At 41.5% G+C, this 23,247-nt stretch overlaps 1 protein-coding gene across 3 annotated transcripts in view; it reads left to right on the forward strand.

The window, feature by feature from the left end:
• TBC1D19 (TBC1 domain family member 19) overlaps positions 1–21,298 on the forward strand; it is a 142,603-nt gene extending 121,305 nt beyond the window's left edge. The window contains exons 19-22 of one of the 3 annotated variants that reach the window (XM_061584408.1): positions 277–336; positions 774–889; positions 2,342–2,412; positions 18,928–21,297. In XM_061584408.1, the coding sequence (XP_061440392.1) occupies positions 277–336; positions 774–889; positions 2,342–2,412; positions 18,928–19,002 (322 nt within the window). In that variant the 3' untranslated portion in view covers positions 19,003–21,297. Of the gene's footprint in view, positions 1–276; positions 337–773; positions 890–2,341; positions 2,413–18,927 lie in introns of all 3 variants that reach the window. The other 2 variants (XM_061584410.1, XM_061584409.1) reach the window with 2 other exon arrangements.
• Positions 21,299–23,247: the final 1,949 nt, after the last annotated feature.

Raw genomic sequence — 23,247 nt, forward strand, 5'->3', positions numbered from 1 at the left:
ATGTCCCATCCTAACTTGTGCCGTGTTCTGTGTTCTCCACAACAGATGGGTTAATTACTCTGTAGTATTCCAAACATTCTGTGTTTCAATTGTGTGTATGTTTGCTAAATTAATGATTTTACTAAAAAGTCATTGGGTGAGAGGAGAAAATGAAACTATGCATGTCCTAACTACAGGGGGCCAGGGATGCCAACACAATAGTTACTTTATATAAATGTAGCAGTAAAGCTAAGGATATGTTAACTGTTCAGTTTTTTTAAAAAATCATATCTCCAGAATGGTTGGGATCCACTTCTGGGCAGAGCAACAACAGGACTGTCACAATTCAAACACAGGGTAAGAAGCGAGTCCTAAAATATGTGAGATACAGATTGGTATCAGGCCTGAAAAAGCTGAAAACTACTGCTTTAAGGTATCTGCTCAGAATAATACAATAGTCAAGGTTGCTTATCTGCATGTAGACGCATAACATGTCCCCTTATCCTAAGGAGAAGTTCCATATATACAGTTGATGTTAACTAGTACATTCTTCTTCCATTTTGAATAATGAAATAATGTTGAGCTTAAAATGCAGGTAGCAGATAGATTTTAAGTTAGTGAACTTAATGTAGCCTGCAAGATTTAGCGTAAAGAAGAATTGCTTTGTTTAGCTGGCTTAAGAATCTGCAGATATTTTCAATTTAAGTCTCAGAAATCTACATAAGAGCATCTAAGTCAAAAGGCAAATTGTACATTACAGGGAAGTCTAATAGTGTTTCTTTTTCTACTTGTAGTCTAAGAATATCATTTAAATGGATGGTACGAGCATTCTCTGGTTACTTAGCTACAGATCAGCTTCTGCTTTTGTGGGACAGAGTTCTGGGATACAACTCTTTGGAAATTCTTGCTGGTAATGAAAATTTTTGTAGTAGATGGTATTCAGATTTCCTTTTTTTTAAAAAAATAGTATCAGCGCAAGAGGCTTCTGTTTCCTCACATACAGTTACATGGTTGAAGTGACTATTTATGGTGTGACCTCAGATGCAGCATCTTAAACCTTAGAATTTTATTGGGCTGGGTGTGGATGGATGTGCGCTTGTTTGCATGCAATTATACTGTGGTTATGAGCGATGGCAGCTGCTTCTTTATGAAGCTGTAACTTAGCACCATGAAAATTGCATTCTCCCTGAAATTGTTAGAGAAAGGTTTGATGAACTGCCCTCCTCAATTTGTCAACTGTGAATGGGGTGGGGAATTTTGAGAGAGAAGCATTTTGTTCATTCCAAGACAGATTCCTGTGTAAATCAGCTTTTAAGAGATTGAAATCAGTCCAGCGTATGACACATCTCGTCTTCTGGAATTAAAATAACACAATCGTTTGGTTTATAGTAATGCCATAAATTTTATCTAAGTTGGAGTGAGCTGTAAGTTACTTATTATACTTCTATGATTGGATTTTCTTAATTGTTATTATCAAAGATAAATACCTTGAACTGTATCTCTTTCCAGGGTAGCAAAAAAGAAACTATGGCTGAGCCAAGAAAGATATACATCTATTTTTATACATGATGTATTAACATTAATTTCTTATTAGTATACGATAATGGAGAACAATCCATTCAGCTAAAATCTTTTAATTGCCATTGATTTCAGTAGGAGGGTAAGCACATGTTTGTTGCTCCCATTGATAGTAGCAGTAGTGCTTAACTTTGGATGGATTGCACCCAAAATAGAAAAGGGGCTGATTCATACAGAGCTGCAAGTGGAAAAAACCTTACTGAGAAATGGATTTGCATGGGATTATACCTGCCAATGCCCACCCCACCCCCCAATTCCTGGTCTACCTAATGTGCCAGTGCTATATTGAGCGCTTGTAGGCCCAAGCTGTGTGGTTGCTATATTCTAAGTTGGGTTGGTGGTAAAATTCATGCATATTGGACATGCACACACACTGTTACATCCAAAGTATGGACACTGGGCTGGGTCAGAGCCCATCACGGTATCACTTTCTCCTGTTTGTGTAAACAGTTTTCATCAAAGAGAAGTGGACACATCTTGTGAATGAGGTCTGTGTGCTAAATACTGTAATCTGTTTGAAAGAAGTATTGGTTTGTGTGTAACCAGTAACAAATTACACTTAAGAAATGCTTAATATTCTGTTATGCCCTTTTAAATGACATTCTCATACTGCTTTTCTTTAAAATGAAACTGCTACAAATTGACTAGAATGGAGCCCTCAAGCTGGCAATATATTTCCTAAACAAAGTGATTGCTGAATTGAACTTAAAGAATGGCTAGACCAAAGTATCTATAAAAACTAATTAGCAGGCCACCAGTCTAAATATTGTGCATTCTTTTTCAGTCCTGGCAGCTGCGGTGTTTGCTTTCCGAGCAGTGAATCTAATGGAGGTGACATCACTGGCTGCAGCTGAAGTAAGGATAGGTTTCAGTGGGGGAAATGGAAATAGTTTCTGACTTGATGCCAACCACAGTAATTTAAGCTTCATATGCACATAGCATGCAATGTGAGGCTCTCTGCTGAAATTCTTATCTTGGCTAAAAATGTAGAGGAAGCTATGAAAATACATGGTTTAAGCTCATGATGCTTCTATGACAAATGCAAAGACATCTTTAAAAAATGGGTTATGAACTGATTGAATTATTTTTTTCAATTTGGCTATAACTTTATACTTAATATCTAGTCAATTAAAGAGAGAGAAATTCCTAAATCCATATTAGGACAATACTTTTATTAACCCTACTAAAATGTCATAAAATAATTTGCAGGCTTTCAGTTCTCATAGAACTTTCATCAGGATAGATGGTAAACAAAGGAGTGGGGAAGAATGAAATTGGCTGGTGGTGAAGCTGTGAGTCTGGATCAGGTAACAGTTTTAAGACAGAACGTAGGAGGAAGTAGCAGACATTCAAATGAGACTCCCCACCCCTTGCTTTGTTTACCATGTAGCCTAATGAAAAGTTAGGAAAAATTCAAAAGCTTGCAGGTTGGTTGGCTTAATAAAAGTGTTGCCCTAGTAATAGGTTTTGGAACTTTTCTTATGGGGCAACATGGGTACATGTTACCTTTTTTTAAAAGGGGTTTGAACAAATACACTTACTATTAGCTACTTCTGCAATGTTTTGTATTGTGTAGGTTTTCAAAAGACCATTTAACACTCACAGTCCTATACACATCTGCTGAGAAGAAAATCCTCACCTTAATTAGGTTTTCATTTTCACACACATTTTCATCATTTATATACACCATAATGGTATTTGGCAAGTTCGAACTGGTCACTCGATGGGAATAAATCAGAGCAAGTGCTGTCTTTTAAATATCTTGGGGTGGTTTTTCAGGGGACAGGTGCATCGTCCTCTCAAGTTCAATCAAGTACTCTGTTAGCCACTAGAACATTACATGGTTTACTACATTTTTATTGTACAGAGGGGGTAACCTGGTCCAACCCACCCTACAATTGTACAAGGCTAGGATTCTCCCACAATTGTATGGGGCCCTGTTATGAGATTGAGTGAATGTGTGTTTGTGTTTATGTTGTTTAAGTGTTTTGCTGTATTAGATTTATTTTAAGATGTGCCTGGGAGAACATGCCTTGGGCCTCGCAGGGAGATTTTCGGGGGCCCCAATTAACGTTGTGACAGGTAATGGGAGGTATGGCGTTGGGAGGAGAACGTGCCAGGTAAGGGGAACTCGTCCCAGATAAGTTGTGTCTGTGCCTTGTTCCGGTTCTCCTCCTATCCACAGAACTGTTGGTTGTACTGTCAGCCAGCTCTCGGATCTCCAGGTGCTGCTTTTAAATGCTAGGTCGGTCGTTAATAAAAACCCCCTTATCCACGATTTGATTGTGGAGAAGGGTGCCGACCTTGTGTGTATTACCGAAACCTGGGTGGGTGAGCAGGGAGGAGTTGCTCTTTCCCAGCTTTGCCCACCTGGGTATTCGGTGCAGCACTGTGGTAGATCTGAGGGCCGGGGAGGCGGGGTTGCTGTGGTCTATCGGAGTTCTTTCTCTCTCACTAAGCACCCTGTCCAGAAGGCGACTGGTTTGGAGTGTCTTCATCTTGTGCTGGGCCAAGGAGACAGATTGGGAATACTATTGGTGTACCGCCCACCTTGCTGCCCAATGGCTTCCCTAGCTGAGCTGACGGAGATAGTCTCGGAGGTATTGTTGAGATCCCCCAGACTTGTGGTACTGGGGGATGTCAACATTCATGCCGAGGCTGTCTTGTTCGGGGCAGCTCAGGACTTCATGGCCTCCATGACAACCATGGGGCTGTCTCAAGTTGCTACTGGCCCGATGCATGTATCAGGACATACTCTTGATTTGATCTTCGCCACTGGTCATGGAGATGGTGATCTGAGGGTGGGGTATTTTTCATCTACTCCATTGTCATGGACAGATCACCGCTTGCTGAGCTTTAGACTCACGGCAACCCTTTCCCTCTGCAGAGGTGGGGGACCTATTAAGTTGGTCCGCTCCCGGAGGCTTATGGATCCTGTTGCTTTCCAGAGCGCTCTGGGAGTTTTTCCGGCTGATAGCACTGGCGCTCCTGTCGAGGCCATGGTCGATCTGTGGAATGCGGAGATGACCCGGGCCATTGACATGATGGCTCCCACGCGCCCCCTTCGGTGCAGAACTCAAACAGCACCGTGGTATACCCCAGAGCTGAGAGTGATGAAGCAAGAGAGAAGGAGGCTAGAGTGCAGGTGGAGGCGAACTCCTGACGGATGTAGTCATTCTTTGGTGAGTGCTTCCACTAAGTTGTATGTAAAAGCGGTTAGGGCGGCAAAAAAGTCATATTTTGCTGCCACCATTAGATCATCTCTTTGCCGCCCAGCGGAGCTTTTTAGGGTGGTACGAGGGCTTTTACATTCTGGCCCTCCTGATACTAAGGAAACATCGGAAGCTCGCTGCAACGAATTTGCGGAGCACTTCCAGGATAAGATTGCTTGCATCCGTCGGGACTTAGACTCTGATGTTATGACAGATGACTCCATTGAAGTGTCCAGAGCGCGGTCTTGTCCTTCATTGTTGGATGAGTTTCAGTTGGTGCAGCTCGAGGAAGTGGACAAGGTGCTTGGAATGGTGCGGGCGACCACGTCTGCCCTTGATCCTTGCCCATCTTGGCTGGTGAAGGCCAGCAGGGCTGTAACCACCGGCTGGGCCAAAGAGGTGATAAACGCCTCCTTGAGAGAGGGAGTAGTCCCTGGTAGTCTCAAGGAGGCAGTAGTGAGACCTCTTCTGAAGAAACCTTCTTTGGACGCAGATATTTTGAACAACTATAGACCGGTGGCGAATGTCCCTTTTTTGGGCAAGGTCCTGGAGCGGGTGGTCGCTGGCCAGCTCCAGGCGCTCTTGGATGAAACCGATTATCTGGATCCGTTTCAATCCGGTTTTAGGCCTGGTTTTGGCACTGAAACAGCCTTGGTCGCCCTGTATGATGACCTTTGTCGGGAGAGGGACAGGGGGAGTGTGACCCTGTTGATTCTCCTTGATCTCTCAGCGGCGTTTGATACCATCGACCATGGTATCCTTCTGGGGAGGCTCGCGGAGTTGGGAGTTGGAGGCACTGCTTGGCAGTGGCTCTGCTCCTACTTAGCGGATCGTCGCCAGAAGGTAGTGCTTGGGGAACATTGCTCGACACCCTGGACTCTCCATTGTGGAGTCCCTCAGGGGTCGGTCTTGTCCCCCATGCTCTTTAACATCTACATGCAGCCTCTGGGTGCGGTCATCAGGAGTTTTGGAGTGCGTTGCCATCAGTACGCTGATGACACGCAACTCTACTTCTCCTTTTCACCTTCTTCAGGTGAGGCTGTTGATGTGCTGAACCGTTGCCTAACCGTGATAATGGACTGGATGAGAGCTAATAAACTGAAACTTAATCCAGACAAGACTGAGACACTGTTGGTGAGCTCTTTACCTGCCCAGATGGTGGATGTTCATCCTGTTCTAGATGGGGTTACACTCCCCTTGAAGGAACAGGTTTGTAGCTTGGGGGTCCTTTTTGACCCTTCCTTGTCGCTTGAGGCTCAAGTGGCCTCGGTGGCACGGAATGCGTTTTACCATCTTCGCTTAGTAGCCCAACTACGTCCCTATCTGGACAGTGACGATCTCGCCTCAGTTGTTCACGCTCTGGTAACCTCTAGACTGGACTACTGTAATGCGCTCTACGTAGGGCTGCCCTTGAAGACCGTTCGGAAACTTCAGCTAGTGCAAAATGCGGCAGCCAGGTTGTTAACGAGGACCCGCTGGTCTGCGCATATAACACTTGTCCTGGCCCGCCTGCACTGGCTGCCTATTTGTTTCCGAGCCAGATTCAAGGTGCTGGTTTTGACCTATAAAGCCTTACACGGTGTGGGACCACAATACCTTGTGGAACGCCTCTCCCGCTATGAACCTACCCGTTCACTTCGTTCAATATCCAAGGCCCTCCTCCGGGTACCAACTCATCAGGATGCCCGGAGGATTGTTATTAGATCTAGGGCCTTTTCTGTGGTGGCCCCCGAACTGTGGAACAGCCTACCTGTGGAGATACGCCTGGCGCCTTCGGTACTTTCTTTTAGGCGCCAGGTTAAGACCTGGCTATACTCCCAGGCATTTTAATGTTCAATGTGTTTCATTTAATTTTTTTTTCGTTTAACTTGTTGCTGATTTTATTGTAATTTTATTGTAATATTGTATTTTAATCTTGTTGTGTTCACCGCCCAGAGAGCTATTAGCTATGGGCGGTTTAAAAATGAAATAAATAAATAAATAAATAATAAATGGACTACAGCTACAAAAACTAGAATTGGTTTGCAATGAATTGGGTTTAATGACTGTTAAGGCTAAAGCCCTTAGACTAGCCTTTTCTGACTAAGAATTATTTTCATCATTGTATTTACAGCATTGTAGCCCTTTTATAGTCTTATCTAATCCACATTTTCCCTTTTTCTTTTTTACCCCCCTTTTAAAAAACTTTTATATTACTGTTCCAGAGTATAAGAGAGCTCCCTGACTAAGCTAAAGCTTCAGCTAGCCCAGCATTCTGTTTCTACTAGTGGGCCAGCTAGATACTTCTGGGAAGCCCACTAGCAGAGTTTGAAGGCAACAGCTCCCCTTCCCTCTCACCAATTGGCATTCAGAGGTACATGCCTTTTAACATGGGAGGCTTCATTTACCGATCAGGGTTAATAGCATTTGATAGGTATATCAGCCATGAATTGATAAATCTTTTTTAAAACCATCAAATCAAATCAGTTTATTGCTTAGTCCCATGACCATTGCAGAAGATCACTGTATACAAAATATCCAATTGTTATACCGTTTTTAAAAACCTTAATAAAATTAACCGCAATACTCAGATGCAATAGACAACGCCTGTTATATGGCCGGTCAGCATTTCGATGACAAAACAAGAGACTGTTATTTGTACCATTACTGAGATGACTGGGAGTACCTTTTACAGTTGACTGTTGGAATTGGCCAGAATATGCTCCAGAAACTTTCCTCTGCAACTGGCGGCCTTCACTGCAAATGTGGCAACCCTCCGGAGCACATATTGGTTTGATTATTGTAGCAGGGAACTAAGTTTCTCTTTCACGCCTTAGTATTTCATTTTCTGTAAATAGGGCGCAAGATATCTTTCTCTGATGTCACTATATATCTGACACTCCAGAATATAATGCGCCAAATCCTCTAAGAATGGCTCTCCGCAGACACACCATCTATCTTGAACCGGTATACTGTGAAATCTTCCCCATTTCATCCTCGAGTCCATTTGTTCGAAGCGTAGTCTTGTATAAGCTTTACGTAGTTCCATTGGCAGGGGAATTGCTAGGTATTTTTCAAGTTTATGCTCAAATTTCGCACTGGCTAGCCATTTTGCTGTTCCAACTGTTGACAGGGCTGATATGTCAACTTGTGCATTCACATCGGCCACCCTTTGTTTAAAAACCTTTGTAGTAGCGTTTGTCCAGGAATTCAATGACTGTGCAGAGAATCCAAAATTTGGTAGTAAATTCGCAAGTTTCTGGCACCAGAAGTTTCTATGAGGACGTGTCCTCTGTTCTTCCATACAGATCTTGGGGAGTCTTTCTTGCGGTAAATTGTTTATTCTGTACCAAAAATTTATCATTCTGCCACGTATTAGCCCGGCTATCTTGTTCATGCCCACTTCAGCTCTGACCAGATAAGCAGGTGTAGATTTGGATACCCCTAAAATCATACGCAGAAAACGGGTGTGAGTGTTCTCAATTTTTGTCAGATCTGCAAAACCCCAGAGTTCGGCACCGAAAGTTAACATTGTTATCACTTTTGCTTTGAATATATTTACCACTGGCCGTAATGTACCTGGGTATTTATAGTTTAATAATTTATTTAAAGATTGCAAACTCGCAGTAGATTTCAGTTCGTTTTTTCTCTATTTGGGGTGCCCAAGAGCGAGAGGATGAAAATATGATACTAAGGTAGCAATAAGGTTTTGCTTGTTCTAGTTCTTTAGAGTTCAAAAACCACTTGTGTGCTTTTCTCTTTTACCAAAGACTACTACTTTGGATTTGTCATTGTTAATGACCAAATCATTCTCCACACAATAAGAATTAAAGTGCTGTAATAGTCTTCTCATCCCAACTTGAGATGTTGAGAGGAGGATCATATCATCTGCGTAAGCTAGAATATTTGTCGCTCTATTTGAGATTTTTGGCGTATGGAATTCCTGATTTTGCAACAAGGCAACAACATTGTTAATATAAAAATTAAAAAGAAAAGGGGCTAAAACGCAGCCTTGGTGGACCCCTTTGTGCATAGAGATCTTATCAGTCAAGGCGCAAGATGTCCCTGTTCTCACCTTCAGGGCAGTTTCTGCATATAATGCTTTCATAAGAGATAGTAGTCTCCGATCTATGTTTGTCTTTGCCAGCTTATCCCAGAGACGATTTCTATTTATAGAATCGAAAGCTGCACTCAAATCAATGAAGGCTGCAAATAGCTGTCCACCCTGCATAGAATATTTAGTTATCAGATGTTGGAATATATAACAGTTATGCATTGTTGAACGCCGTTTCCTGAAGCCAGCCTGTTCTTCCGCAAGCACAGAGTTAGTTTCCGCCCAGTCCTCGAGTTTGTGTAAAAGATGTTTTGCATAGATTTTGGCTGGGATGTTAATCAGACTGATTGGTCTATAATTCCTAGAGTCCATCCGATTTCCTTTTTTGAATATCGGGACAACTATACTAAGGTTCCAGCCTTGTGGGATAAATCCTGTCATGTTTATATGTGTAACAGCCCTGCCAATAAAGGAGCCCACCAGTCAGCATTACTTTTGAACAGCTCGGCGGGCAGGAAGTCATCTCCAGGAGCCTTATTATCCTTTAATGTCTAAATGATGTCTTTCATCTCAGCTGTAGAGACTGGTGTTCAGGGGGGCAAGTCATTAAAATCCCCTAACCGTGGAGGTCTACTTGATAACCTTCAAAGGGGACGCACAGTATGAAGCTCCAGGATACGAGCAAGACGGACTATATACCTGGAAGCTGTTCCCCAGAAGAACTTTTGCTTATCAACAGCTTTGAGGCCCTCCCGGAATATGAGCAACGGGAGATCCTGTCACGGCTGTCCTTGTTGAAAGCCACCTTGTCGAAACGGATAATGGGAAACAGAGAACCGAAATTGGGGGATGCTTGCCCCAGTAACAAGGATGCAAAGAATGTAACTGGGAAGAACTCCCCTACCGTGATCTATCACGCTAAAACTGTCCCGGATCCCTGCGACCAAAACCTAGATCTAATTATAAACCATCAAATCAGATTTGATTTGATTTGAAAGCCATCTAATCCTTTGGTTGTCACCAATTATTATTACTGTGTGTCACCATCTCACTTATAAATTGATAGGCACTTACTCTCATTATTACAGGGAATTACTAAATTTGTATACCACCTTTCACCCAAAAAGGATTTCAAGGCTGTGTATGTGTAAGCAGCAATACCATGGCCTGGTTCGCATATAACCTGGTTACCTGCAGCTGCAGCACTGGAGGACTGGAGAAGACCTGCCCTGGGAGTGCATACTTGACCATCTGGGTGCTTGCTTGCTCCTCTGGGTTGCTGTCTCTTGAGACAGCTGAGGTCTCTGGTAAGTCCTGTAAGGAATGGGACCCCCTGCCTGACCCTGAATCCAGAGAGAGGCTGCAGTCAATCTTGCAGTCTCTTGCATTAGCTGCTGGCTGGATCAGGGGGCATAAAAGCCTGGCAGCCCTTGGGGGTTGTCCCTTGGGGAGCCTCTTAAGGAGTCCCGAGGGTGAAGGTGCTACCCCCTTCTTTTTTTCAAAAAAATCAATCTAGAAGAGATTGGTGATGGAGAGGGCATAAGACGCATATGTAGGTCCTGTGCAGGGCAAGAGCCTGTGCAGTGAACTGAATGATAGGAGAAAGTCGCCAGATGCCTTCTGAGTGAGAGTTTGCAACAGGCAGAAGACTGGCCTCCATGTGGGACAAGGAGTAGTAGATATGCCATGTGTGATTGAGTGGGTCTGACTATTATCTCAGGGGCATATCGGGATAACTGGTTCTGGTAGGTTTTGTTAGTGGACTCTTGTGTCCATAGCAGGTGTTTATAAGAAGTCTTAGTAATTATTTTATTTATTTATTTGTTAAATTTTTATACTGCCCCACTAGCATAGCTCTCTGGGCGGTGTACAACAAAAATACAAATATATACAATAGAATTCCATAATATAATACAACAAAAACATATATAAAAGATGCCACTCCAGTTTCAGTGATCATGGGTAGAGGGATGTAAAGCCATGGGGAGGTGATGAGCTGCCATAGAAGACAAAGCTATCTGTGCCTTGTTCCTTGTTCCTACTCCTCCCATGGACAGGTTCCTCATTGCTCATCTGCTGTGCCCACTGGCCTGTGTGTGCTGTTGTTTAACGCCAGATTGGTATACAATAAGGCCACACTCATCTATGATTTGATCATGGCTGAGGGTGCTGATTTGGTGTGTATTACCAAGACCTGTGTGGGTGAGCTGGGAGGAGTTGATGTGATCCAGCTTTGCCCACTTGGATACTTTGTGCAACACCAGCACAGGCTTCAGGGATTGGAAGGGAGGGAGAGGTTGCTGTTGTCTACAGAACTTCCATCTCTGTCACCAGGAAACCACTCTGTCTTGGAGCTGGCTGTGAGGGCATGCACCTCGTGTTGGGCCAAGGAGACAGTAGACTAGGGCTGCTACTGCTGGTGTACTGCCCACCCTGCTGCCTAGCAGCTTCTCTTATTGAACTGGTGGAGGCCATCATGGCTGTGGTTTTGGAGGAGCCCAGAACGATAGTCCTGGGTGATTTCAGTGTCCATGCTGAGGCTGCCTCTAGTGTTCCAGCTCGGGACTTCATGGCCTCCATGTTGACTATGCGGCAGTCTCAAGTTGTTACCGGCCTGACACACAAGGCAGTGCACACCCTCGACTTGGTTTTTGCTCCAGATGAAGGAAGGGGTTTTCTAGAGATGGGGTGGTGGTGGATGTCACTCCATTGTCATGGCCAGACCACTTCCTGATGAAGTTTAGACTTACGGCTCTGATCCTCTAGTGCAAGCATGGTGGACAGATTAAGATGGTCCACCACTGGAGACTAATGGACTCAGAAAATGCCTCAGCTCTGGACTTTGACAGTTCAGCCCCAGCAGCTCCAGATATCCCTGTGGAGAGTCAACCTGACCAGTTGGTTGTTTCCCAGCCTGACACTTCCCATTTCTCTGTGCCCTGTCGCCTGCAGGCAGCCCTCCTTCCTCTGTGTGACGGGGTTCTGCCTTCGCCTTGTGCCAGGAGGTGAATGCGGTGGGAAAATCAACAAGACACAGTTGAGGCGGAGGCTTCACCTGGATGAGCACTCCCAACAGTGACAGTGAGCACTCGCAATCAGGGTGCCCACTTAGCCTTACTTAAGCCAAGTGAGAGGGGGAGTAGTTGCTGAGTCAACATCTTAGTACAGTGAAGTTGTGCCTAGTTAGACCTAGAGAGATGCTGAGTTCTGAGTAAGCTGTACATAGTTTCATGAAGCGCACTGAATTGAAACTTGCTCTTGCTACAATAAAAGAAAAAACCACAGCTGTGCCTGAGTCTGAGTTCTTTGAGTTCAGCCAGGATAGTCTTACCCCTTTTATACCCAGTCGATCATTACACTCTGCAGGTGAGGGCCTCCTGCAGATACCATCTTATCAGGAGGTCTGTTCCATGCAACATAGGAAGTGGACCTTTAGAGTAGTGGCACCTACACTGTGGAATTCCCTCCCCTTAATATTAGATAGGTGCCATCTCTGTTATTTTTTCGGTGCCTGCTGGACCTTCCTTTTTCAATAAACCTTTTAAATAGAGACTTTATCCCAGTCTGCATCTGTGTTGGAACTCCTTTTAAATACGCTTTTAAAGATTTTTAAAAAACATGTTTTTAAAGATTTTTTAAAAAATATATTTTAAGCCCTGTTTTTAAGATGTTTTAGTGTTTTTGTTTGCCACCCTGCACACCTCCTGGGAGGAAGGGCAGGATATAAATAAAATAAAATAAATAATGCAAAACCATGGTTTAATTTGTTCATCCAAACCCAGTGCAGCAGCCTAGCCATGGTCTATTAACTACAGATGACGCTCATAAGCCATGGTTTGTCATTGGTTTTTAAACCTTGGTTTACATTAATTGTGGCTTAGATTACATACAAGCACTGCCAATGTATTTATATGAAGAATTCTACCTTAATATACACACACCATCAATTTCATTAGGTAGCCCTAACGGCCAGATTATACATGTGTATAAGCAGCTCTTGCAAGAGGAGGGGGGGAACCAAGCAGGATGGGGGCCACATGGAGGAGGGTTAATCCTTTCCCCCCACACTATGGTCCTGATCCTGCCTAGGCTCCCCCACAGGTGCTGTTTAAAGAATAAAAAAAATGCATATTGAATACTTATATGCATTTAATTTCACATCTAGTTTGGCTCCAAGCTTTAGAGTTGCTCTGAGCCTGCAACCATTTGCTTGCCTGATTCTGCATTTTTCTAGCTCCATGATACACTTTTTAAACTAGGTAGCCCGAGCTGGATACATCAATTTTATAAAGGTATTTTATTTTCAGTTGCTTTCTTCATGGTCTCTAAAATAGAATGTGTGTTTTCTCTGCTACCATTCAGATTTGTTGTTTTCATTGAGCTGTCTACCACAACTAGAAATAATTTATTTACTTATTTTAATTTCTAGTTTAGTTTAATGAGAATTGTTTGCTAAATTATTTGGAGGGTGATGATTTTCCAACTGCAGTGATTATGTGGAGGAGTTTGATTGTCCTTAGATTTTGTAGTTCATTGAACTATATGCTCTCTCATACAAATCAGTATGAACTCTAATGCAACTTTCCTTTTATTGATTTTATATCCCTCAATAACCATACCCCACTGATTTGCTCCATTTCACCAGGATTCTGATATGCTTATTGTATCTCATTTACTACTTAGTGCTCAAGTTCCCCCATCTTGGTTTGGAGGCTTCTAGTACTGGCATATGAACACCTTTCTAAATCTGTTTTTGGTCCATTTAAATAGTAATTTGTTTTTATGCTCGTTATTCTACTTCATCCTCACTTTGAGGGCCTGAAACATTTACACCATCATCCCAGAGGGATGAATTGTCCCAGACTTGCTCCCCCCCGAAGGCAATATAAAATATGCTCTGTTTTCTTTTTTATGTGAGGCGTCAGCAGTTTGGTTCCATTATGGTTCAGACGGAGCCAGTATGGACTATTTTGTATGGGCTCGGTGCCTTAAAATCTAAACCTTTCCTGCCAACTCCATCCTCTCATCCACGCAGTGAGATCCCATAGCTGGACCTGTGTGTGAAAGAGGTAGCATTTCAGAAAATGATACCTTGGAGACTATGGATTTCAGCATCTAACTGAAAATGCCAGGATTTAATTACTGTAGCATTAATGCCTATGCATATTGCAGATAGATCTACATATAGATAGGCTGTTAAGGCAGGCTCTTCTCCAGCAGTAACAGCTTAACTTGACAGTGTGCAATGGCCATCACATTCATTCCAGGCAGGCAAGTTACCTTGCAGTCACCACACCTGTCACAACCTCAGCTCTATATTCTGTGCAAGAGGATATCCCTGAGATTGTTTCTCCTTTTCTCAATATAAACAGCTAGATCAGACCAAAGGCCTGTCTAGTCCAGTATTCTCAGTGGTGAATTGGATGCCTATGGGTAGTAGGACATGAGGGCATTAGGCCTAGCCCTTTCATGCTGTTGTTCTTCAGCAGCTGATACTCAGAGGCATGCTGTTTCTGATCCTGGAAATCTATTTTCACTTTCTTTGCACCATGCATAATTTTATACACCTCTATCATTTCTCTCTCACACGAACACACACAATCCCCCCCCACTTACCTGCCGTCCCCCCTAAACTAAAAGGCCCCAAATGTTGCAACCTTTTTTTATCAGTTTCTCCAGCCCTCTTATCATTTTGGTTGCCAGTTTCCAGCTCTCCAATATCCTTTTGAGATGTGATGAGAATTGTATATAGTATTCCAGGTATGGTCATGTCATACATATTATCAGTTTTGTTTTCATTTGTTTTCCTAATGATCCATAGCATAGAATTTTCCTTTTTTAGAGGTGCTGCACACTGGATTGACTTTTTCACTGAGCTATTAACCATGACCCCAAGATTTCTTTCTTGGTCAGTCACTGCTGGCTCAGTCATTCCTGGTGTATATGTGAAGTTAGGATGTTTGCTCCAGTGTACATTACTTTACACTTACTTACATTGAACCACATTTGCCAGTTTTACTGCTCTTTCACTCAAACCCTCATTCTCAGTAACAACAGAAAACTATCAACAGGAAAATGGGATTTCCCTACCACATCCATAAAGGCCTCTGCTTTTCTGTTACTCTCAACTGGATTAGCTGGCATCCTCAGAGGAATGACCTTGCTCCCCAACAGCTGGTTGCTCAGTTATTGCACCAAGTCAGCATCCACAAGTTCTGCCCAGCTGGCAGACGGCACATTACATTCTGTGCAAAAACAAGCAAAGAGTTGGATAACCCTACCTGGCTTTCTAGCTTTGGTATTTGTCTAGTTTTTAAAAAAAGATATGTCCAGTGCTGTGAGGTTTAATGAGAACTTTTTTAACCTTACTGAAGTAAAGCCACTGTAGTCCATGTGCTTGAGGCTGGATTACTGCAGTGTGCTCTATGTGGGGCTGCCCTTGGCCCTGGTTTGGAAGCTCCAGCTGGTGCAAAATGCGGCAGCCAGACTGCTGATGGGAGCACATGGCCAACAACTTGTGGCACCACTCTTAACATCTACACTGGTTGCCAATCCACTACTGAGCCAGGTTTAAGGTCCTTGTATTAATTTACAAAGCCCTGAACAATTTAGGTCCAGGGTATCTTAGGAGCCACTGGAGCTCTTATATCCCAGCTCTGTCACTAAGATCATCTGCAGGAGCAACTTTGGTCATCTCCCAAGTTGATGAGGCTGATTTAACATCAACAAGAAATCAAGCCTTCAGTGTCATCAGTCCAGTTCTCTGGAATGCTCTGCCAATAGAGATTCAGCAGGCACCTTCTATTTTAACTTTAAATGCCTGCTGAAAACCTTTCTGTTCTGCCAGGCTTGTGCAGGCAATAGAGAAGATGTCTTTTTGCAATAATTGACCTTTGTTCTTATTGTATTTTAATGTTTTTATTGTACAGTTGTTTTTTTAACTTGTAAAACACTTTGATTTTAACGAAACAGTGGTATACATATATATATATATATAAAAATTAATTAATAGTGTGTGTGGGGGGGAGGATTGGGCTTTAGTTTCCTGGCCTCCTCATTTTTTGTATTGTGATTTTATTTCAGTCAAAGACCAGCAACTATAAAATAGAAAGCATCAGAAATGCAATGTACAGAAGGCAGAAGCAGACTAAAAAAAAGCTTGTGTTGCCAAACTTTCAAAAGTGCTTAACTTGCCTAATGCCTTACTTTGATGCTTCATCTCTGGGAGCTCCATCACATTTGCAGAGCTCTGTTCCAAACTTCTATGTATGGGTAGCTTTCCCTCAGTTCTTGTTGAAGTCAGTTAGGTAAGATGGCCTGCCTTCAAAAAGGATCTGTGTGTGGCTAGCTTGCAGTCCTAAAGCTATTCAGCCCAGCCAGATGGCTCATCTGCTATGGAATGTGCACCTTGGCAGGTATGAACAAGATTATAGCTAAACTCATTCCGGGAGTAAGTTCCATTGAATAGTGGGATGGATTTCTGAGAAAACATGCATAGTCTTGCACTGCACACATACAGGAACATGGCTGTTGTTAAGCTTGGCTAAACCTACAATTTAGTTTTCAATGTTTTCTAACTTTTTGGTCTCCCAGGAACGTAGCTAAAATATATTCTACCACTTAACTAAATCTCTGCTCAGACTTTTTTACTTTAAACTATATACTAGCTTTTTACTGTTTCCAAACTTTGCTTTAGTCTAGGCTTAACTGCAGTTAATCAGGCTCAATTTCTACAGCAGAGGTGACTAGCTTTAAGTTAGTACAAAATTACCTTCTCTGGACTCCAGTTTTGCCTGGCTCCTATGCTTTTTTCTTGACATTTTGTCATTGAGGCTATGACATTGCAGATAAATGAATAAATATAATTAGCTGCATGAACTGATGAACGACAATAAAAAATGCTAGTAAGTAATTTTAATTTACTATAGCCTCATTCATGTATAAGACAGACTTCTGACTTATTGTGGTTCACTGAGAACAAGTACCATGCTTATACATGCTGCTGGATTGCTCCCACTTTGCTTCTTCCCTGGAAAGAGTGGGACAAGCAAGGATGTAGTATATCTGAACCCCAGGTTTGCTCCCTAATAAGCAACAATCACCAGCCAACTTGAAGCTATGTTGCTGGCTAGCTGACCATGACTGGTCAGGGAGCCTCAGACCACAATTCCTATCTTGGACCTAGCTTCCTGATTTGTTTATTCCACTCGTACCAAGGGAGGAAGTGGGAGTGATCAGGCAGTGTACGCTGGCTTGTTCTTAGTAAACCATGATAAGGCAGAAAGTATGGGTTTTTTGTTATGTGCAAACATGGCCAATGTTGAACTCTTTAAAACATTACAAAATAATAGTGGATCATAATGAACCACTTGAAATGGAAATGGACTGTCTTCAAGTCAATTCCGACTTATGGCAACCCTATGACTAGGGTTTTCATGGTAAGCGGTATTCAGAGGGGGTTTACCATTGCCTTCCTCTGAAGCTGAGAGGCAGTGACTGGCCCAAAATCACCCAGTGAACTTCATGGCTGTGTGGGGATTCGAACCCTGGTCTCCTAGGTTGTAGTCCAACACCTTAACCACTACAACACACTGGCTCTCAACGAACCACTTAGTAAGGTAATATTAAATTCATTACCAATCTCCTTCCTTCTCTGTTCATCTCTTCAAGACTTATTCTTCATGTTTCTCTATTTGCCTAACTCAATAAATGCCTTATTGAGCTATATTTAAAGGGTTTATCCACGCTGTTCTTAATTCTGCAGGACATAAGTGGTATCCTTATGCAACTTAAAACTTTAAGCAGATGAGTAAACTTTCCAGTATTTGCATCGATATATATTTTCAGAAACCCAGATGCTCACTTGCTCTTTAGTTCTCTCTCCCAACCCCCCACCCCTAGCTGAACTTGTGCTATTACATAGTTTTTGTTTCTTTCTCTCTTTTACTAATACATTTATAGCCCATTTTTATCCCCAAGTTGCCCTCGTTTGATTACATTTATTATATTTTTTTTAAAATAGCATGTTTTTTCATTTTATGATTAAATAAACTGTTATCCTACAAAAATAATAATAGCATGGTACCAATATAAAAACAGAAACTCCCTATCTAAAGCAGGTCTGCTGGGGGGGGGATCCAATTTCATGGTCATCCTAAAATGTCTGGCTACACAAATCACATATCTCCAATGGAATGGAATCTCACAATCAAGGAGCCACCACTGAACAGTCCCTAATAACAATAGCAATCAGCTCTATGTCTGATGGTGATTGCACCTGCAAAAAGATGTTCCAGATCTCAAAGAATGGAAATGCAAATGTTATTGAAGATGCTCTATTAAATATCCCATGCTTGGGTTTTATAGAGCATAAAAGATAACACGTTTGTTGCCATGAGAAGATAAACTATAAGTTTTATTATGTTTCCATAATAGATCCTTCCATATTTCCCTGTTTCTCCTCTCCCCATCTTAAAAGTTTCATGATATTTTGAAGATTGCATAGTGTAACTTCTGTCCAGGCACCTTTCTAGTCTGGACATAATGTCCCTCAAAGTGTTTGGATAGGGGATAGTGATCTTTGCATTTTTTTGTCTTTACGAAAGTGGACAGTTTGGGCATGATTTCTTGTGTTTAAGCACTGCTATTTTAAAATGTTTGTTTCCAGAGTGATAAAAATATATTTTTAAAAAAACATAAATGTAATAAAAATGTTGCTTTTACTTGGATGGCTCACTATAAAATACTCTTGTAAATCAGACTTATCTCACTAGTAATACTCAAGAGAAGCAAGATGATTCGTAACGTACAATTATTTTTAGATACAAGGTGAAATGTTAGACTCTCTTTTGCACCCATGATACCACATGTATTTCAATGAGGTTTAAATCCTAAAATAAAAATTCAGTTTACTTGATCCCAGTATGTATAGGACGTTCTTAGTAAGGATCATAATTAAACGTTTATCAAAAGAGAACTCCTGGAAATAAAAGCAAAATCAGGGAAATGAAGGTGTGTACTACTAAAGGAGATGTTAGTAGTTCATGTTGCAATATTTTTGACTTCTCCAAAGAACACTTATTTCTCAACTATAAATATAATGTGGCATTTTCTCTTTTATTCCAGGCTGTACTTGCTGACCTTTCGACTCTGAAAGTTATGCCTCTTCTTCAGATTTTTCTGTTTGCCACTGGCAGTTGATATTCCTCAGAGCAACTGGACTGCACTGCTAGATTTTCATCAGATGCTAATAATAAACTATGCAACAATTTCATTAAATCAAACTCAAATATTAAGGATTAGATTTTTGTGAAGAATTAAAACTGCACTTCTTACCTAGAAAAAAAATCCAAATGCTTTTTGCGTATCAACTTACACTACTGCATGCTGCTGAATTTTAACCAAACTGCAGTACCTGGACATAACGCAAGTCAAATAACAGCCAATCCACCTAAGTAATAATATTCAAATGCATGTACTACTAAATGCAACAAGAAGGAAAGAGTGCATAATAATTCTAGAGTTCTGCCTTTCTCACATTATCAGCTGGGAAGTGATGTCTTCAGTTATAATCTATTATGAAGTCACACCATCTGTCATCTTAAAAGTCCTGCAATACTTGAAAAAAAGTATTTCTTTAAAGTATTAAGCTTTAAAGGTTTAATAATGCTTCCTATGAAAAATCATGGCAATACCTCACTTTGCAACCTTTCTATATCACTCCTGATCAATGAGGCATCTTTTTCTATTCTTGGCTGGAGGATGCTGTTGATTTTAGAGAGTTGAAGGTGGTATGGTAGAGGCATAACTTCCTGTGATGTACTCATTTTTACTTTTGCCCTTCTGTTCTCTTTGGGCCACCAGGTTTTGTAAGTTTTTGAAGCACTGCAAAAATCTGCAAAACCTGTTTATCTTAGAGATGACAGTAGAATGATCGGCAACAGCATCCTTATCATAGAACTCTCAGTTCTCTGAAAGTAACAAAACTGTCCTCCAGTCCTTACTTATCAACTTGTTCTCAACACTTTATCTTGGGTTTTTTTATTGTTATGCTTTGAAAGCTTTATAACTGCAGAAAAAAATCCCTCAACAGCTTTCTTCACAACCTATCATAGCCTTTCTGTAAATGAGTCAAAGCAGTTGCTTGTGAATGATGACAGTAGTTTTTTCTCCCCTAGCACCCGCCGCCTCTTTAGGAGCCAAATGAGCTGCCTCTGTGAGTTTCTCAGTCCCTACTGGTCCAGTGTCAACTCACTGAGCTCATATTCCCATGTGACTTGAGTTGTGCTGCTATTGGGACAATCTTTTACTAATGATGATTGGTTGCCCCTTTTTCTCCAGAGATTACTAAAAACCTAAGTTATTACCAGATTGCTCTAATTTAACCACATACAGCTGCTGGCCAAAATTGCATGTCAAGATCATCTTCATGGTAAAGCTGTATTGTTGCTATATTGTGTTACACTTTTAGCCAATTTGTTCCCTGAGGTCCACTTTGTATTTACAATTCCCAGTGGCTTAAAGGCATAACATTTTTTTTAATCAAGAGGAAGCTTTATGATTGACCTTCAGTTCCAAGCTGTTTTCTATCATATACAGTATTTAAATCCTTGTAGACAAGAGAATTATGTGGCTTTTAATTTGATCTAGAAAATACTTTTTCAGCACAAACCCTATTGCAGAAGAGCTTGCACCAGGAGCTTGTGTTGAGGATCCAGTCGTTCACCTGACACACATATTTGACATTCTCATGATTCAGATTCTGAGCAGTTAGAAAAGCTGAAAAGTGATTTCAAGTCCAAATTTAAATTTGTACTCTATTGCATGTAAGATGATGGCAACCTACACTGATAATTATTTATGTTTTGAAAATATATTTTAATGATTAAGTTGAATAATTTAAAATTATTTATTGTACTGTACACAGCCATTATTTTGTTATGAATCTTCCATTGCATTGACACTGGAGTTTAATTCCTCCTATTGTTAACTAAAATAATTTTTTATAGTGTATATGCTGGTTGCAGAATGTATTGAATTTTGTGATACCTACAGACCGCTGCAAAACATTCCCGACTTTTACACTTTTTCTACATATAAAACTCTCTCTTTGTCTGATTTTCTATATCTGATGAACAACTAAACATTTCTGCATAGAAGCAGGCTTTAGATTGGGGTGGAGAACTTGCGGCCCTTCAGATATGATTGGACTACAACACCCATTGTCCCAAACAATAGGCCATGCTAGTAGGGGCTGATGGGAGTTGGAATCCACAACATCTGGAGGACCACTAGTTCCTTACCCCTGCTTTAGATCCTGGCAGGATCTTTCTGACATACCGATATTGCCACTGTTCAGAATACTTTATTTTTATTTATTTCATTTATTAAACTTTTTAGTGTGTATGAGCAATGAGTAGTAGCTTGTATTTACATGTGGACTGACCTCAAGCCCAGCATCTGAAGTCATAATTTGCCCTCAGTTCAGCTCTAGGTATGTAGAACAGTGGTCAGATCTTCTTTCTGAGTAGTGCACTGCAAGTATGAGCCAATGTATTTATTTATTATTGCATTTATATCCCACCTGTTCTCCAAGGAGCTCATGATGGCATACATGGTACTTAATCCTCCTCTCCATTTTATCATCTCAACAATGCTGTGAGGTAGGTTAGGCTGACAGACAGTGACAGGCTCAAGATTGTTTAAGGATCTTCATGGACAAGTGGGGGTTTGAACCCTGCTCTCCCAAGTCATAGTCCAACACTTTAACCACTTTGCTACACTGGCTCTCAAACTTGAATTCTTCAGGAAGAGATGTCATTTTTTTTCCTGCTAGGGCCTCTGTGCCTTGTTATTTTCAGAGGTCACTCATTATCATCCTTCTGTAAGAAGGTCAGTGTTCCTGTAGCTTGATTAAGGTGTGGAAGGGGAAAGCTGCAGTTGCTAAAAAATATTTCTGAACAATTGTTGAAGGGACAAACCTAGGCACCTTACCTAGAAGAAAGAAAGAAAAACAGTAAAATGGGCCTTTTCTATTTTGTTTGTATTACAAGTCTGTTGGATTGAAATACTTAATAAGAGCTATGGGTAAGATCCAGAAAATTCTTTTAGACATGCCCTGCAAGGGATTTCAGGCACGGTAGAGTGGCTTCCCATGTGGGTGTAAGGAAGGAAAGATGGATTCTGTTTAGAGGGAAATAATTAAAAATCCCACTAGCTTTGTGCAAAGCTAACAAGGCCCTTATTTGGATGGTGGCCAGTGGCCATTGCATTTGTTCATCAAGGGTTAGGGTTGATTGGACCAGGCTTAGGGAAATGATTTCCATTTTAAAAAATCCTTTGTTCTGCTTCCTGAGTTTTTTGTGTTGTTTAACCGTGCAGTTTGAGGAGGATAATATTCAATCTGTTGAGCAAAACTATTATTTTAGGTCCAGTGGGGCTAACATTTATAAAATGATACATAGACAAATACTAATAAATGGAACTTGGGTTCTCTAAGCATAGATGCAAATTCCTGGAGTGTCCCTCCCTCTGCCAGGCTGATTCAGCAATGTGAAGTGGCAATGGAATTCCCACAGCCCAACTTTCTGTCCCATGTGTGGCTTTTTTTGCTCTGGACCAGTTACATTAAAACTACAAGGTGTTAAAATGTCTCATTTTATACTGCTATAGAAACCAAAGGTTCTTGTGCTTTCTTTGAACCAAAGTTCAGCTTCCTAATCCTGTTCCTTAATACCCACTTTGGGAGACAGAGACATTTGTATCTCACTGTTCCTGTTTTTCTAGATATCAATAGCACTCAGGCATTATAAATCTCAGGAGGTGCAGAAAGGCCTGAAAAAGGATTGTAAGCACATTGACTGAATGTACTTATAAGCCTTCCCACAATTAGGGAGTGGAGCAGTAAGGCTGGCACATGCTGCCCTTCCCCTCTTACCTGGCTAGATATTTATAATGCTTGAAGAGGGCTTAGGGTTTCTGACTAGACATGCGTGTGCACCAGTTGTCACCTTTCCAGCTAGAATGGAAATACCTTACTCATTTGGAGGTATGTTTTGGGTCCTCTATTTTGAGGGAGAGATGTACACGTGTCCAGTTTTCCATCTCCCCTAGTAATTTCGGCGTCTTGGGCTGCATGTGTATCAGGTCTCAAGGCTCTAGCTCATGGGAGAGTATCCTAACAATTTTGATATACTGATGAATTGGGGTAGGCCCATACATTGTTATGATTCCAGTGGAAGAATTCAGCATGTGCAGACCTTCCTCTCCCATTGAAATCAATTGGTTAAAGAAGTGTTCCACTTCAGTTGGATCAGGCCTAGAATTTTAACTTGGCTAATATGAACCATTGTTGCATTCGTAAAAGGAAGTGATGGGTGAGTTTGCCTTGATTCAGTTTGATAAAGATATTGAAGCCATCCATAGTGAAAGTGAGAAGTACTCTAT

The sequence above is a fragment of the Rhineura floridana genome, chromosome 9 (assembly GCF_030035675.1).
Source record: "Rhineura floridana isolate rRhiFlo1 chromosome 9, rRhiFlo1.hap2, whole genome shotgun sequence".
Lineage (NCBI taxonomy): Eukaryota > Metazoa > Chordata > Lepidosauria > Squamata > Rhineuridae > Rhineura > Rhineura floridana.